The sequence below is a fragment of the Falco cherrug genome, chromosome 7 (genome assembly GCF_023634085.1).
Source record: "Falco cherrug isolate bFalChe1 chromosome 7, bFalChe1.pri, whole genome shotgun sequence".
NCBI lineage: Eukaryota > Metazoa > Chordata > Aves > Falconiformes > Falconidae > Falco > Falco cherrug.
Genome location: NC_073703.1, coordinates 36921844 through 36939311, shown reverse-complemented (window position 1 = coordinate 36939311; position 17468 = coordinate 36921844). Strand labels below are relative to the sequence as shown.

General features: G+C 38.1%; 2 protein-coding genes across 11 annotated transcripts in view; one reads left to right on the top strand and one right to left on the bottom strand.

Annotated features, from left to right (window-relative positions):
* Positions 1-17468, top strand: part of WDR20 (WD repeat domain 20) — a 48160-nt gene that overhangs the window by 23022 nt on the left and 7670 nt on the right. For 4 of the 10 annotated variants that reach the window (XR_008733081.1, XM_014278930.3, XM_005437864.4 and 1 more), the window contains exons 2-3: positions 6432-6614; positions 11560-12837. Coding sequence is in view for 5 of the 10 variants with exons in the window: in XM_014278930.3 (XP_014134405.2) it covers positions 6432-6614; positions 11560-12837 (1461 nt within the window). In the remaining 5 variants the exon portion in view is untranslated. Of the gene's footprint in view, positions 1-6431; positions 6615-11559; positions 17464-17468 lie in introns of those variants that run through there. The other 6 variants (XR_001334552.3, XR_008733083.1, XR_003559505.2 and 3 more) reach the window with 4 other exon arrangements.
* Positions 15738-17468, bottom strand: part of MOK (MOK protein kinase) — a gene marked incomplete at its 5' end in the record, with an annotated part of 28382 nt that continues 26651 nt past the window's right edge. Inside the window, 2 exon segments of the mRNA XM_055715956.1 lie at positions 15738-15866; positions 16007-16150.

Sequence of the window (17468 nt, the reverse complement as noted above, 5' to 3'; positions counted from 1 at the left end):
AAGACTTACGAAAGTAAAGTGGCACGAATTGGCAGCTCAGCTTTCTGGAGACTTTCTTGAAAAAGGAAGCTATAGAGAGATACCTTAATGGAAAGTCTTTGAGTCAGTATGTTGTAAGTAGCAGATTCTTTTCTCCTGCCTGCTGATTGTTTCTGTCCCAATTTCTTAGTTTTTAGTTTTCAAAATTCATGTTGTCCAGTGCAACTTTCATCCTTTTCTCATGGGTTTTCTTGCTTTCAATTAGAGAGGAATAAGGGAAAGTGAATGTCTGTGCTCGTTTTTAGTGTTAGTTCATACTTGTCCCTATGTTAATTGACAGCAAATCCAGCGCCAGTTGTGGTGTTGTGAGTGTTAAGCTATTGATGCTTCAATTCAAAGAGTTGAAAGATCATCCAAACATTAAAAACAAAACTAAAAATGAAATACAGTTTTTCTGAGGTTTACAAATGTGAGTTTAATATAAAGCAGGTGCATTTAATGCAATGTTGCAAAATAAAGACCTAAAAAGTCCCCTAGCAATTATGGCTTTGCAAGGCTGAGGAGACACTTAAAACTAGTTTGTGTGTACACACAAAACACCTATGACAACCGTTAAAGCTAAGTACACCACTTGGGTATAGAAAAAGCAGCTCTTGCTTATTTAAGAAACTGTCCTTGTATTTTAAAAACCTATTGTAGCTGTGTATAAATAGGGCAACTTTACAAATGGTGATTGTCTGCTGGCTTTTTATGGAATGCTAAAGAGACTTTATCCCTTGTTTTTGTTGGTTGTTTATTTTTTTTAGTTTGTAAGTTTTCACAGGGGCTTTCAAACTAGTGTTCAAGTTTTCTGGGGGTTTGTGAAGTGGCCCTGAGTGTGTGTGCACTTGAACGCTACCTGAAAGGTTCATGCTATTGGGTCTGAAGAGACCCTGCAACTGATGTGAGTTCTTGCTGGACTGTAAACTTGCTACCAAGAAAGCCAAGTAAGGTCCTTAGTCAGCAGTCCGGCAGCTTACGTGCGGTTACAGTTGTAGAAGCCAGTTTACTACTGATTGGGTATGGCACTGTCAGCTGCACTGAGGAGTGTTTTATTAGGGCTTTATAGTTGCAGGAAATGTTGCCTGGACTTTCTGTTGTGTATCTCATAACTGAAGCAGAACTTTTGTTCTACATCAGCGTTCTTTATAGGGAAAAGCAACTAACTTGTTCCTGTAGTTTTCTTCTTGCATGAAGTTCCTTTAAGACATAGACCAGACCTGTTAAGCAGAGTGGCCCATGCTGCTGCTGCTTTGGTTGATCGTAAGCTTAGTATCTCAGGTTCATAGACTCTCAGAGGTCCTTTCCAATTTGCTAATCTCCTGCCCAAAGCAGGGTCGGCTATGAGATCAGACCAGCCTAAAGCAGCAGTGAAGTTAACTACAGATGATTCTGTTGCTAATACTGTGAGCTGTATTTGGGCTCTAAAAAAAATACCTGGAAACCTACTCCTTTGATAATAACTAGAGTGCTAGTTACTATACTAGTAAGATTTCCAGCGTGAAATATTGAAGCTAGTATTTCTGACACAAACACTTGTGGACAGAAGCAGTGAGCGGTTTGTCAGAAAAGTCTACAAAAGCGACTAAGATAACTCTGCTTTCTTGCCACGTTCCTCAACTTCTTCTGTCTTTCAGCTTGCTCTGATGGAAGGAGAGGGAGACCAGCACAGACACGGAGGAAGAATAAACAAGCTGGTTTAGTTTTCCTTGTCCTTGCTCATACGGTGAGCAAGTCTGTCCCGGAAGACCCTAACCCTGTTCCCTAGGGGATACTGTAAGGCAAAGTGCTGCAGCAAGGGTTACCTTGCTGCTTTTTATCAGCTAGGTTTTAAAGAACATCTGTGAAGTTCAGTAAAGTTCACCTAATAATAATTTTAAGAGCCAATTTCTCATGTTACTTGTATAGCATTATAACAAACACAGCTTTCTCAGATTGTTCTGTTCATAGACCAGGGACCATGAAATTCATGGACAACAAGGTATTGAAGAGATACCAAGCTACAGGTTACAAGTTGTGAATTCCAAGCTCCAGAAATGCTGAGGGAATTGCTTTCAAAGTTGTAATATCTTGGTTCTCTGTGTCTTCTCTTTTATTTTGCGATACAGCTCTACATACGTAGCCAGTCTGTAATCTGCTGTTCAAGATCAATTAATTCTCTGGACAAGAGAGATTTTCTTAAGAGGATTTTTGGAAATAAAATTTTTATTAAATGTTTGCCCTCACTTCCAGGCTTAAAGAACTGATATTCTGTCTCGAGCTCACTTATAGCTATGACCCATTGAAAGCCAGTCTCTGGGCAAACGTGATACTAAATACTCTTGAGTATCTAAAGGAAGCATTTTGATGATGCAGTTGAAATTATCTGAGATAAGTTAAGAAATTACTCCTTTCCTTTGTGATCTCATAGGTGGTTTTTTTTAGCTTGGAAAGAAATGTAGCATCTATGATACATTTCATTCAATTAAAATTTGTAGAAAGCTGCGAATTAAGTTAGGGAAAAGCAAAGCTACAGGAAGAAGTCACATCTGTCAAGGAGCATGATTAAATGCTGACTTGAAATAATGTGATTCACTGTTTAGGAAATCTTTAGTATGAAAGCTCTAAGTCCCAGATCAATAGTACATAAAAAGAATGAATCTTGGACAGATGCTAATCTGGCATTGACCTTAGAATTACATGCAGCTACAGACCCAAGGTTATTGATGCCCATCCTAATTAGACATTTCAAACATCAGAATCTGAAAATGTAAATATTTGCTTCAGACTGAGGTAACTGGTCAGTCCGTCCTAACCCCTTTTCATCCAAGTGTTTAGGTACTTAAAGCTGTGGTTAAGATGTGCCATTTGACTGCCTTTCTGCAGTGATGAATTCAGGGTGAATGGGCAACTGCTGGACTGTTACATTATTTTTTCTAAAGCATGCTGTGAGAGTTAACCAAATGAGACTAGGAGGTCCCCCGGAACAGTTACGTGGTTCACATTTTATTTCTGGAGTATGAATTCATCATGAAGAACTAAATGGCAAAGTTGATAAATTTTTCTTCTGTAAGTTCGTTCTCTAGAGAGTTTTAATCTGTTAAGAAAGGACTCGGAAGCTGTTGATGCCCAAGGTACACCTATTTTGTTCAGTTGTATTACAGACTTCGGACAGGTGGTGTGTGAGATTCCTCTTGTTCTTGTCGCCCGATAACCATTATTCCTTGTTCCTTTGCCCAAGGGATACTTGAAATACCGCTGTAGGTTGAAAGGAGCAGACTTCTAATGCAGGTTACCAGTTAGCCGAAGTGCTAATACTAGAGTCTTGATGAGCTAAGATGTACTTCAATGGATTGCACAGATTTTTATTTGGAGGGTGGTATTGATCTTAGCCTTGCATTAGATGCCCCAGCCTTCTTTCAGTTGTGATTAAGAAGTCTTGCTGTCATCATGAATCACCCACAACACAGTAAGCGTCTCAAAGTAGACAGACTGGAATTGTGCTGAATGTTTTTCAGAAGAAAATCTTAAAGGAAGTAAGACAGAAAGCATGCAAATAGCTTGCCACCAGCTCAAGCAGAGGTGAGGGTGCCTGATGCTGTGCTTTTAACCTCCGTGTTTGGTAACGTGTAATCCCAAGATCTTTCTGTTCTCTTCCAAAGTACATCACCATTCTTCTGAGAGGGAGACAGTTCACATCACCTTGTTCAGTGAATAGTGTCATAGCCTAGGATTTGACAGTTACGGGCTCAGATCTCATGTAAAAGCTTTTTTTCCGAGAATCAGATTTTCCACAAAATGGCTATAGCAAATGGACTCAGTCATAAGCTAATGAAATGCTGAGTCCCAGGCATGTTTGAGTTTTATGATTAAGTGCTTTTCTTGTTATTACCAACATCCAATAGCAACCTTCAACTGTGCAGAAATAAAGAAAATGTCTCCTAGTTCTTACGGTCACTTATTCTACTCTTGTCTTTCTATTAAGAGAGAGATCAAGACAAAAGGAGTACTTTTGTGCTTGTAGATTTGACATCTCCATGAGACACCTATGTTGTAACTGAAGACATTAGCCGCATGTAAATAACAGGCGGGGCATCCCTGTCAGTAGAAGCATGGTTAATTCTGGGTTGAATTAGTTATTTTACTCCATTTAAATTCAGACAGATTGTCACTGCCATCTGGTTCCCAGAGAACAGCTAGAACAAGCACAGTGAAGTCTGTGCTTAGATTTATCAGAATTTTCTGTCTCGCTAGCTTTGTTATCACATAATTTCGGAAGATGGGGAACTTCAGTCACACCAAATTTGTTGGACAACAAAACCAAAGCTAGTGATACAAAACCTAAACCAGACAAAAGAGCAAGCTACAGTTCCAGTCTGAAAATAGCTACCTATTGATTGTTTGCCGCTTAAAAGGGTAGCGAGAATTCAGAACAACAACAACAACCTGGGAATACCTGTGTTTTCTGCTGGGTAGGGTGTCTGTGGTTCTGTGATCATTCACCATGATTCAGGCTGAGTTCTGTTTAATTTAAAAGGGATCTGTCATCTTAGGCATTGGGTCCTGCTGGAACTTTTGTCCAGAGGACACAACCTTGAGTCTCATAGTTTAACCTTGTTAACTCTGCATTTCTTTCAGGTGTGGAAGGATGCATCTGTATGTTTCTGTAGAACGGTCTTTTGGATCGGAATGCTGTCTCAGTTTTGAGACTTATTATCTCTTGATATTGCGTATTTTGTAGTGATACAGGACAAGGGAAATTTGCACAATGTAAGAGATAACTTCGTGGCCTCTGGGATTTGATCTTTCAGCTTGGAATTACAGATTTACATCTGTCTGTGAATGTTCCTTGGTAGGCATGCGCCTTACCCTATGATCTCCCAGTAGAGCTAGTATTCTATTTAAGCTCTCCTTGAAGAGGTATTGCTAATACTCTTTTTTTAGCTTATAATGGATCTCTGGGCTCTGGAGAATAACTTTTTAATCTGCTGACTTTAGAAATTGGAATACATAATCTCATTTTGGAGTTTTCAGCCAGGAGGCCGCATACTTGATTAAACTGGTTTATAATGTATGCTGCAAAACATAAGTGCAACTTGAATACTCTTATGTATATATGCTTATCATGTGTATCTTGTAGTTAAATTTGCCTTGGAAATGGCTCACCTGACATGATTCACTGTGTAGCTAGTTACGATTTTTTCCTTGCTGACAGTTCTAGTTTTTGTCTGTGCAGCTCCATGCACACCAAGGGTTTGCAGCTCTTTGGACCTCATCCTTGAAGGTTTAATACACTGGAGCAATTTTCTTTTATGTGTGGCTTGCCCTCTTTCTCAAAGAAGTTTTATTTTTTGTATTGCTGGCCAAATTGACTAAAAATTCTGGTTTTGATATATACCTTTTCAGTATCAGAGTCCAAAATCACAGCTGCATCTCGGGTCTGTAATATTGTTGAGTATCTGTAGCTTTCTAATTACAGACTCTGAACCTGGTAAGTAGGGAGTTTAAAAAAACCCCCACAACTAAACAAAACCAACAAAAAACCTCAAAGGTTGAACCTGATGTATGATCTTGCATATTAAATGTGTGGGTTTTCATCTCTGGATGAAAGATAAGGTTGTCTGTTCAGAAGTGATATGGGGATAAACATGGGTTACACAACTGAGAGAGCATTTTAAATTGCTTTTCTGTTCCTTTTGATTCTTATGACACGTCAGTGCCAGATCTTCAGTTGTTTTTATTGAAGTTCCTCAGTTTTGTTAGCACTTGCTTTGTTTGAGCTATATTTGAATTCTGTGTTTAGTGTCAGAAGCACAGTTACATTGTAGCTTAATGGCTTAAAATGCATTTCTTATAATCACAATATCAGCATCTTGAGTCAGTGTTCCTAGAAAATGCTCTTCTAGGATCCAACTGATCATTTTTTTTAAATTGAGACCAATACTGAACATTTGCCTGTTATAAAAGGATAGACATAGTACAAGAATTAGGTGATTGAGAATGTGCTATTTTTAATTCAGATTGGTTGTATTCAATAGTGAGAAAGCAGCTGCTGGGAAAGTAGAAGGTGTCTAGTCTCTTGAGGTGGAATGCCTCTTCTGGTAGGAGAAGCCTTACGGGAATAGGTTGATCTTGACTCACTGGAGCCTTTGTGTTACTGAATGGTTGTCATTGATTTTTCACACGATGTAGTTGCAAAGGCTAGGGTAGGTGTAGTGTTTAGCAAAATTAAAAAGCATGAGTATTGCATTATATGAAAAGATAAACTTTTTGACAGCATCTTGGATGTCTTTGATAAATACAAAGCTGCTTTTTCAAGTAGGGCTTTGTGACTGCCATAAATTGTTGCTTAGTATAAACATTATTTGCAAATAGAACTGGTTATTTGCACACATTGTGATAAACTGTCTTAATTCTGTTTGCTCTCTTTGCAGGCTGCGGACTTGAGTAAACCAATAGACAAAAGGATATACAAAGGAACACAACCTACATGCCATGACTTCAATCACTTAACGGCCACAGCAGAAAGCGTGTCTCTTCTAGTGGGCTTCTCTGCAGGCCAGGTCCAACTTATAGACCCTATTAAAAAAGAAACTAGCAAATTATTTAATGAGGAAGTAAGTAGAAATCTTAACATTATTGCATGCAATGTATTCGTGATATTAAAGACTCTAGATTCTCAAAAGTTCTGTAGATAGCTCCGTTTGCCTGTATAGCTTATCACTCAGTCACTACCTTCGTTTTTCAGCTGTTTCATTGGCCTGGAATACCTACAAAAATTGTTATTCATGAAGGAATCATTTGGTGTTTAAGATTAAAAATTTGGACTTTTTGGTTTGGGTAATACTGTAACTAGTGTTAACAACAGTTAACTGATGGAAGAAGGGTCTACGAATCTAGATGTTGCTGCATATGCTCTGCAGTCAGTTGTTTGAGACTTCTGGTTCCAAATGAAGAAGAAAACATTTAAGCCCCTATTTAACTAATGTATTGTGGTCAAAATACTAAAAAGGGTAAAAATACCAATTGTTGTGGTCAGGATGTTACATCAGAAGCTGTCTGCATCAAGGGTTGCTAAAAGCTTGCTCGGGGAAGACTAGGAGATCAAGCTGAATGCTGCATAGGAAAAGCTGAAGGCTTATGAGGTCTTGGCCAAGTGATACTCCTGAAAGAAACTCTCCTCCTGCTTTTTCTGCTGCTGTGCAATAAGGAAGGATAGAAGGGAGTACTATGGGCGTGATTAATGCCAAGTTACAAGACCACTGGCTCCAGTCATCTGGTAGTATTGGCATTCTTGAAGTGTCTAGATGCTAACAAGGAAAGAAATCTGGTAACTGGTACAATTTGTGACTGTTCTGCAGAGGATAAGCTGTGGGAATTTGGGTGGTTTGCGGAAGGTGAATGTTCTTTTAGGGATGTGTTCAATTTTTTCTCCTTTTTGTGTTTTAATCCAGCAGCAGGTGAATTGTGGAGGGGTAACAGCAAAAAGCTTTGCGGGTGTCTTATGTTGTCTTTTTTTTTCTTTTATAAGACATTTCAAATTTCTGTAAGAGCTTTGCAGATGAAGCTCCCAAACTGAGCAAGTGTATCTTTCCCACCTCAGAGATGTGTTGGCTTTCTCTGTCTTTGTGCAAAGAAGATTGAAGTATTGTTCTCAGTGGGGATGTTTTATAATTAGAACTGTCTAATTGCTCCTCAGCTTTCTAAAAGTAGCTAAATCTCGATCAGAAGAGGGGCATTTTTCTTCTTACCTAGCCTTTTCCCACCTGCTCTGTCTCTCTGCTTGTGCTGAGTGGGAAACAGTGCTGGAGAATCTCCTAATGTTGCACAGAGTATTCTGGTAGAAGCCTATAAGTAAGTAGTTGAAATGTTCATTTTAGCATTGTCCTAACACACCTCCCCCTGCACTGCTACCCCCAAAACCTAAAAACCCCAAACTTTGTCACTGGTGCAGCTTCACCACTGGGAACGCCAGTCTGGATGTGAACAATTTAGTTGTGTATGTTCGGCTGTGGTCTAATCTTGTTCGATAATAGTGTATTACAAAGAGCAGTAGTAGAGGTACTATAAACAGCAGGAGTTTCATATCTCAGAGCAGTTCCCACTCTTGTAGCTGAACTATAAGTTGCTTTGAGAAAGACTTTGGCTGAAATACAAAAAGATCCGATGCGTGTTTACATGCCTTAATCTTGTTTACTGTCTAGTCTCTACAGTGTAAATCTGCATTGCAGGCTTGAGTAGTTCTTGTGGTAGTCCACAAATGATGGAAGCACCGAAGCCACTTCCATTTGACAGTATCGTGTTTTCTCTGTGCTATCGACCAGCATTACTTCACTGTGGTGGGAATACATCCTTTGACAGTTTGGTAGAAATGAAATGAGTTTATCTATTTTCTACAAAGCTGACATAAGGATTTGCTCGGTGCTACCAAAACTATGTGCACAGTAGGCTAGAGTTAAATGACAGGTACTTATTTCCTATGCTGGTCTTACTGGCAGTTACAACCAATCCCCAAACTTATATTTTTATATTTTATTTATTTAAAAAAAGAAAAAAGTCAGTTATAGTATTCAAGCTTGTCCTGGACATGTTTGGAAGTTCTGGCTTGTATCTAAAAGCCATTTCATAGAAGCATTAGTGAGCACTGATGTTTGAGCCAGTTTGTTAGCTTCAAGATGAAGGTGCCTTTTAGGTTTTGAATATATTTATAGTTTACATAGTGTTTGAGAATAAACTTGTCTTTGTAGGCAGAAGATGGTCTAAATGAGTGTTTACTACTTTCAGCAGATTTAGCACTAGTACTAGAGGTAATAAATTCACCACCTGTCCTGTTAGTATGATTCAGGTAGCCCAAAGCTCTGTTTTGACTATCACCTGTGATAAAGCTATCAGGATAGTACTTAATGGTATGTGATATGTGAGGTACCTTAACCTGTTAAACACAGAAGGTTATGTTGAACTTAAAATGCAGTAGCTTTAATGCAGTCTAACTTGTTACTCTTCCTTTTTTTCTTTAATTCTGTTGATGTAGAAGACAATAGGGATTTGAAAGGCTGAGGGGAGTGTTGCTATGCAGCTCGTGGCTGCCTGCCTAAATCAATCTGTATCAACAGTGGTATTCCTTCTAGCTGTGTTAGAATTAATGATATTTGCTTATTCCCCAAACCAAGTATACTACATGACAGATTCGGTTGTTTCCAGGTGGTAGTTGGTTATTCTCAAGTTAGCCAATTGAATTGTTTCTTTCGTCTTATTTTTTTTTTCCTTTTTTCTTTAAACTAAAGCCTTAAGCTGCAATTTTTTTCCTAATAAACTTTTCCTGTACCTGTATTGCTGAAGCTCTTTTTCAGACCTTAATGCACATTCCTTCATTGCCTCAGTTTTTTCACTCCTTTGTGGCCTATGCCTATAATTTTGTCCCTTCAAACTTATTCACAATATGGCTACCAAGATAATCTTGGCTTGTCTTTCTGACTGGTGACTGAAGTTCCTTCACTTACTATTTATTCTTTCACCAAACTGAACAGAAGCTCCTTATCCCAGCTACCTCACTCATTTCCTTGATACTTCACTCAGTCCATTCTCGTAACGCATCTGCCAGTCATACCAACTTCAGGTCTTGTTTTGTTGTGGTGCAGAAGTATGTGAGCCCAGTGGAAAGCTCTGAAAACTTCAGAAAGCTGTTTCAGAGTGTTTATCTTCCTGCTGAATTTAAAGCTCTGCTGGTTGAGGATGGGATGAGTTGTAGTCACTTGCTACTTACCAGCTTAAAGTCTCTGCATCTTGCCTCCTTGAGCTAATCGTTCGCATTGCAGATGGCAATCTTAGGTTTTGTTCATAGCCTCTTTGAAGTGAAGACCAGGTTTCTGTATGGTATTGAAGACCGTGTAGCCCAACATGATTATGGACTTAAAATGTCATTTCTAATAGAAAAGTTGAGCAGCTGCTCTTAGGAGTAGAGGTTGTATGTCAGGTTGAGCTGCTGTAGTAGAGGAGAGCAGCGGTAATGAGAAGACTGTTGCCTATAGCAGGCCAGCGGGGCTGATGTTCCCTGTCCGTATTCTCTCGGAGTGTACCAGGTAACTTTCTGTTGAATATTTCTGGTATCATCATTACTGAGACGGGAATGATATTTATCAATGAACACATGACAAACTATTTAAACTATTTAAAGTATCACAACAGAAGCTAAGAATACCTTACTTCGAAGCTACTGCATTTGAGGAAAAGTTCCCAGATTGTTACATCTCTCGGCTCTCAAGTACAAAAGAGATGACAAGAGAGAGGCTTCCTGATCTTACCTGAGGTTGACAGCAGCAAAAGCATATGCAAAACTATCTAAAATGACCAGGTACTGCTTTCCAGTGATAGTTATAGGCCCAGAATGCATAATAGTCAATGTATTATGCATTAGCTCGAGTTTTTTTGTTTGTGATAAACAGCATAGCAAGGTTTTGGGGTGGGATTTTTTTTTTTCTTCTTTGTGTTTTAGTGCTTCTTCAACACTGGTATTTCCTTAGGCTCTTTGCACTTGCATTCTAGCTTTTTGTGTAGCTCAGCTCTTCTTTCAGCCTATGATCGATCTATGCCAAATACAAATCTTGAATGTGCGTGTAAAGAATTACTTATCTCCAGGTTGCAGCTGCGTGATTCCATGGCTGACTTGGTAAGTTTTAGACGTCCACCAAAACTACACTAGCAAACTCAAGGAGTGAAATTTTATCTCTCAGTTCTTACAGCATTGAAGACACTGTGATCAGGATTCTTTTTTTTTTTAATGTGTGTTCATTCTTTTGCAGTGATTGCTATTAATATGTTTTTCTTTAAAGGAATCTTCTTAATCAGGTGGTAATTGAGAGTATTGACAGGTCTTTGGCTAATAAATGGAAAGTAATTGGAGTGTGGGGATTCCAAGGTGAAGAGTACATTGTACTTTCAGAATTCACTGATCCACGTGCATTAACTACTAACTTTCCAGCCACACGGTAACAGGATCACTGTGTATGTAGCTTTTCCTCCCTCAGTCAGTGAAAGCTGGTAAAGGCTCCTGAAGCCTCTTTGTTTCTGGTTTGGTTTTTTTTTTTTTCCCAGAGGATGGATTTTGTTTGTGATTTCAGATAAAACCAGAATCTAAATTTACTGTTGTTGCTTTGTAACCTGTTTGCTGCGTATTACAGATGAGTAACTGCCTTTTTTCCCTTTAGCTCATTCTGTGTTTTCTTGATTATTTCCTTCTCACACTCTTCATGGTGAAAAATAAACCTAAGAACACTACCTTTAGATTCATAACAACAGATTGGCTTGATTGAAGTATGTTCATTGTAGAATGCGATTGGACCATAATAATAACCCTTGGTAGCACTTAGTCTAAAAATAATTTCCTCTTCACTGCCTGACAAGAGAAGTTTTTTGCAAATGCAGTAACATAGCTCCTTTATAGAAAGCCGAGTTCACTTTGCTTAAGTACTGTTCTCCATCCCCCCAGAAAGACCAGATTTATAGTTAATCGTTAAAACCTTAACTTTCAGACTTTCTGATGTGTATCTTCTTTGTTTTTCACAGAGACTAATAGACAAGTCCAGAGTAACCTGTGTAAAATGGGTACCGGGTTCGGAAAGCCTTTTCCTAGTAGCTCATTCCAGTGGCAATATGTACTTGTATAACGTGGAGCACACTTGTGGTACCACAGCCCCGCACTACCAGCTACTTAAACAAGGAGAAAGTTTTGCAGTTCACACTTGCAAGAGTAAATCCACAAGAAACCCTCTGCTTAAATGGACAGTAGGTGAGGGTGCCCTGAATGAGTTTGCCTTTTCCCCAGATGGGAAGTTCTTGGCATGTGTGAGCCAGGATGGTTTTCTTCGTGTGTTTAACTTTGATTCAGTGGAATTGCATGGTACAATGAAAAGTTACTTTGGAGGACTGCTGTGTGTGTGTTGGAGTCCTGATGGGAAATACATAGTGACAGGTGGAGAGGATGACTTGGTAACAGTTTGGTCTTTCGTGGACTGTCGAGTAATAGCCAGAGGCCATGGACATAAATCGTGGGTCAGTGTTGTTGCGTTTGATCCATATACCACTAGTGTAGAAGAGAGTGACCCGATGGAATTTAGCGGAAGTGATGAGGATTTCCAAGACCTTCATTTTGGCAGAGATCGAGCAAATAGTACGCAATCTAGGCTGTCCAAAAGGAACTCTACAGACAGTCGTCCAGTAAGTGTTACATACAGATTTGGTTCAGTAGGCCAGGACACACAGCTGTGTTTGTGGGATCTTACAGAAGATATCCTCTTTCCCCACCAACCTCTCTCAAGAGCAAGGACACATACAAATGTCATGAATGCCACAAGTCCACCTGCTGGAAGTGGTGGAACTAACCCAGGAAGTAATGGAAACAGTATCACAACACCTGGAAACTCTGTACCCCCTCCTCTTCCACGGTCAAACAGCCTTCCACACTCTGCAGTCTCAAATGCTGGCAGTAAAAGCAGTGTCATGGATGGTGCCATTGCTTCTGGCGTTAGTAAATTTGCAACCTTGTCACTACACGATCGGAAGGAAAGACACCATGAAAAAGATCACAAGAGAAATCATAGCATGGGACATATATCTAGCAAGAGCAGTGACAAACTGAACCTAGTTACTAAAACCAAAACGGACCCAGCTAAAACTTTGGGAACACCTCTCTGTCCCCGAATGGAAGATGTTCCCTTGTTAGAGCCTCTTATCTGTAAAAAGATAGCACATGAAAGACTGACTGTGTTAATTTTTCTTGAAGACTGTATAGTCACTGCTTGTCAGGAGGGATTTATTTGCACATGGGCAAGGCCGGGTAAAGTGGTAAGTTTTAATCCTTAATGCTGCATCAAAGAACTAGAACTCTGAATAGGTAGTTTTCTTGAAATATAAATGAATGTTGAATATAAAATTTCTTTATGCTTAATGTAAAAAAAAAAAAATCCTCAGAGCCATACTTTTGGATACTGCATGCCATATTTCTGAATGATTTGAAGTGTCTTGGATACAATTATTAAGTATAGTTGCCTTCCAGCAGAAGAAATAAATACTGTGCATCTAAACTATTGATCAGTGTTCTTATACTTAAACATAACCACAATATGGTGAAAGCTATTTATGTAAAAATTGAAGTAAAACCTGTCAATCACTAAAATAATTATAATCCTTCTAATGTTTTCTAGAAAATACAGCACTCCCAATGAGTAGCTTGTGAAAAGCTGCTGCTTTTAAGTCTAATGTGAAATGTGAGCCTCTGAAAAAATTAAAACCAAAGTGTTTTATTCCTCCATACTTTTCTGTGGTGGCCTGCCATTAATGTAAAACCACTTCTTACGAAGACATTAGCCATTTTATGCACAGAATTGTGAGCCCTTTACTGACTGCAGTTTGTGCTCTTGAAATTGTATTATCCAAGGAACTCTAATTTTAGCTAGGTCTTGCTTTATGTATTTCTTAAGTTAGGGAAAACCATGCAAGCTTTCTCTTAAGTAGTTTCAGTGCTATATTGCTGTCAGTTTTGTTAGGCAACTTGATCATTGACAAGCTCATGCTTTTGGATGGCACCTGTTCTATCAGTTGAACCTTCATTAAAATATATTACTAGTTTTAACTGTTGTTGTTAATGCACTTGAACACAGATAAAACTTTATTTTTCTTCTGTCCAGTGTATAGCAAGCTAAATTTTGAATGAAGCTTAACATGGTGATTATTTCATTAAAAAGTACTTTGTGCTACAGTAGCTTCGTTTGTCAGTAACATTTTAAAGAAGCGCAGCTATAACAACATTACCAGAATTGATCTAGTAAAAAAGAACCATTATTTTTGTGAAAAATTTCTGAAAGGGTATGTAGGTTATCACCTGAAGAAAAAGAAATAATCTGGCAATACCTGAATATTGCCACATTGGGCAACCTAAATGAAAGTCTGATGTTCATTAGGTTTTAACAGTTTGGTTCGTAAATCTGACTTCCAAAGTGGAGGTACTGTATATATTTATATACCACGTCTTCATTGCTATAAACTTTGAAGTAAAAAATAATATTTCTTAAAACTGTTTATAATTTTCTTTGAGATGTTATAAGATTTGTCACAACATAGGTATGCGTAGAGAGCTATGTCCTGTCTGCATCTTAATGCATATTTACAGGTTGAATCTAAAACTAAAAAAATGTAAACCCTTTTCTTGGGAGAAGGGAGGAGGGTGTTACCTAAAAGTATTTTTTTGTTTAAGAACTACAGATCCAGCATCAATTTAAAAAAACAACAACACTCCTCTAAAACACTAAACTATTTAAAATGTTTGTCCTAAATGAAAATACTAAAGCAGTTATCACTTCTGTCACTCGGTGCAATTCACGTCTTATGAATTAACTTTATACGTGTACAGCAGTGCCTCAGATTTCTATTGTGACCTACATTGTCTTTTTGTTTTAAAAGTACTCCTTTGCGTACTACTAAACACTATGCTGTTAAATTTATTTTCAGTGGCTGAGGTGGGTTTTGTTAGACTGGGTATAACGTAAACATTTTTGTGTATTGACTTTGATTTGGAATATGACATTTCAAATATTTCAGAGATAAAGTATGCAGTACCAAAAATCAGGATTTATGTATTGGCCAATATGGAAAACTTTAATTACAGGTAAGTCATTTTCATGCTGAAGTTAATCACTTTCAAAATTAATATATTGCACACTGATGTAAATGCCATATTGTTTAGGAAGTATTTACTTAGAGGTTTTCAAATGAATTTGTTTTTCTGATTTCACTTGCATTTCTAGTGAGCTCACTCTGCTGGTAAAAAACTAAATTTTGGTGGCATGTTTACAGGGCTTTGATAGGAAAATATTTGTGCCAGAAAGGCGTTATGAGCATCCTTTTTGTTTATAGGAAAGCACTTAATAATTTTATTTAATGAAATATTGTCAAATTATAAAACACTCATGGTAATGTCTTTCTTACTGGGTTATATACCATTCATTTCTGTTTCGCCAGCTGTTTTATCCTAGGCTGTCCCATTACTCTGGGGTTTAAAGCTGCTATTTCTAGTCTTCCTTTTGAAGTGTGGGTCCCCAAGTGATCTTAAAACTCCGTCACTTTTTTGTCTGCCAACTCTAGAGTGAAAGCCTCTGAATCTTGCTGCTGCTTCCATTATTGCCTCAAAAGGCCTTCGTTAAATTCACTGCCAGCCTAAAGAAAGAATTGGATGGAAAACTGAAGCAGGCTTGCAGTGTCTTAACGTGATTTCCATTGAGGCAGTGCTACCTTTCCCCTCGCATTTTTAATAGCCATCAAAAGACACAGTGGATAATTGGACAGTGTATGACAAGTTTTCTTCCTTTTTCTGGTTGGGCTGGTGCTGTCTTTAACGGAAAAAACCCCACCCCAACAAAACAAATCCAGAAACGTCTCTTCAGCCATGATCCTTATGATAGTTGATAGGCCGTGCAGTGCTTACAGAGTGTCCTGACAGTTTGTTTATAAACTTTCCGAATTACTAATTCAGTGTATACATGATCATACCTTGAGCTTCCTCACTGGATATACTGTTCTTGCATTACACTTCCAGAACTGTTGTACTAACTCCCGATCAGTATGAGGTGAAGTGAATGGAAAAATTCAGTTAAAAACAAATTGAATGAGGCTCAGGGTTCATAGGTTTTAATTTTTTACTTCATTTTTTGTTAGCCTGTTTCTGCAGAAGAAGATTCAGGGTGGTGAGAAAAACAGGTTGCCTTAACAGGAGTATGAACTTGCTTCTCAATGTGGTGACAATTAGCTGTCGCTTCTCCCCCATCTTCCCCAGGCCCTGATGGGAAACCTAAATGGGGTTACATGGCTGTTGTATTCGCCTGAAAACAGAGAACAGGAAGCAAGGTAAATTTCACATGCCGTCTTTATAGCTACTTCAAACTGAATTACGGGACCTGCAGAAGCAATTAAAAAACCCCCAAAACCAGCCCACAGACCCCCAAAAAACCCAAAGCGGTACCTGGATATGCAAAACAAGTTTTCTCTGAACTTAGTGGTCAGAGGACCTATCTCTGTGGTTTCTGTGTCTGACTTCAGAATGACCCGTTCACCGTCTTGTACAGAGACTCCCTCATGTCTAAATGAAAGTTGCCGAGTAGTTTCCCTGGTGAGAAAGCTCAAGGTAAGATTGGCCAGAAGTATGCACAGGCGGAATGGCAGTGTATAACCTAGCAAGATAAACATGCTACCATTTTGTAAAACAAATGCACATGGAATTTATTTATTTGACTTATTGTACAGGAGAACTTAGATTTAAATTATAACATCCTTGAATTTTCTAGTTAACTACAATTGTAGTACAGTATCATGTTTTAGTATGACTTCTGTTTTAGTGAAAGTACTTAAACATTCATGTACTATATTTGAGTGAGATGAGCAGCTATACGTACTAATTCTTCCTCAATGGAAAGGAGCATTTCATCATTACAATTGAAGTTCAATTGCTGGTATTTAAGTACTATCAAATAGATTTCTTTCAACGTGATACGGTATCTGTATAAACTTCAGGGATGATTATAGTAAAACTGAAACACAGCTGTATGACTTCAGGTTACCATGCGAAAAGTTGAAGCTTTCTGTAATGTGCATAATAGCAAAGTTGCACATGGCATACCCGCATTATCGGGGTGAATTTAAACCTAGAGAACACTGGTGTGATATTTATAGCAAGGTATGTGTGTTTGCACGTGTGCGTGTGTGAGAAGGTGTGACTAGTGGCTCCGCTAAAGCCAGGAGAGATCATAACCCTGTAAAGGCTTTATGATGAGGATGTCTGGATTAGGAAATAACATGACTTTTACTAAACACTTTTTAGAAAACCCATGTTCTGAATTATCACCTCTTAAAATTTGATTATGTACTTGGAATGACTGTATATGTCTGCCCCTTTAACAACATAAAGCTACTAAATTAATATTTAAAATGCTGGCCTGCTTATGTTACAATAATAAATTTTGTGTCAGTTAATTTACTGTCAATTTACATGTGAAGATTAAACTATTTTTTTCTGCATTTTATGAATTCTGTATGCTGGAGTTTGTTAAAGATTGACATGTTAGGTGATACTGTACAAAATTGTATTGACTACCTTTAGTGAAAATCAAAAGTAAAATTCATATGTATTTCCTTTTTACACTTCCATCTAATTTCTTGACAACTTGAATAAATTTCATAGAGCCTTTCTAACATGACCTATTGTTAATTTAACTGTTGCAATAATTAAGCTTTAAGAAGTATTGTTGGTATATTTATAATTTTAAGAAGATCCATGTTTGTTTCATACTGCTTATTTTTAGCTGTACTATTGTCACTGTTACAGCTGAAGAACTTTACTAAATACTTGACATTACAAAATAACTTGCTGGGGTTGTCCTCTGTATACTGATGTTAAATAAAAACGTGTGATTGAACTGTAAATGTAG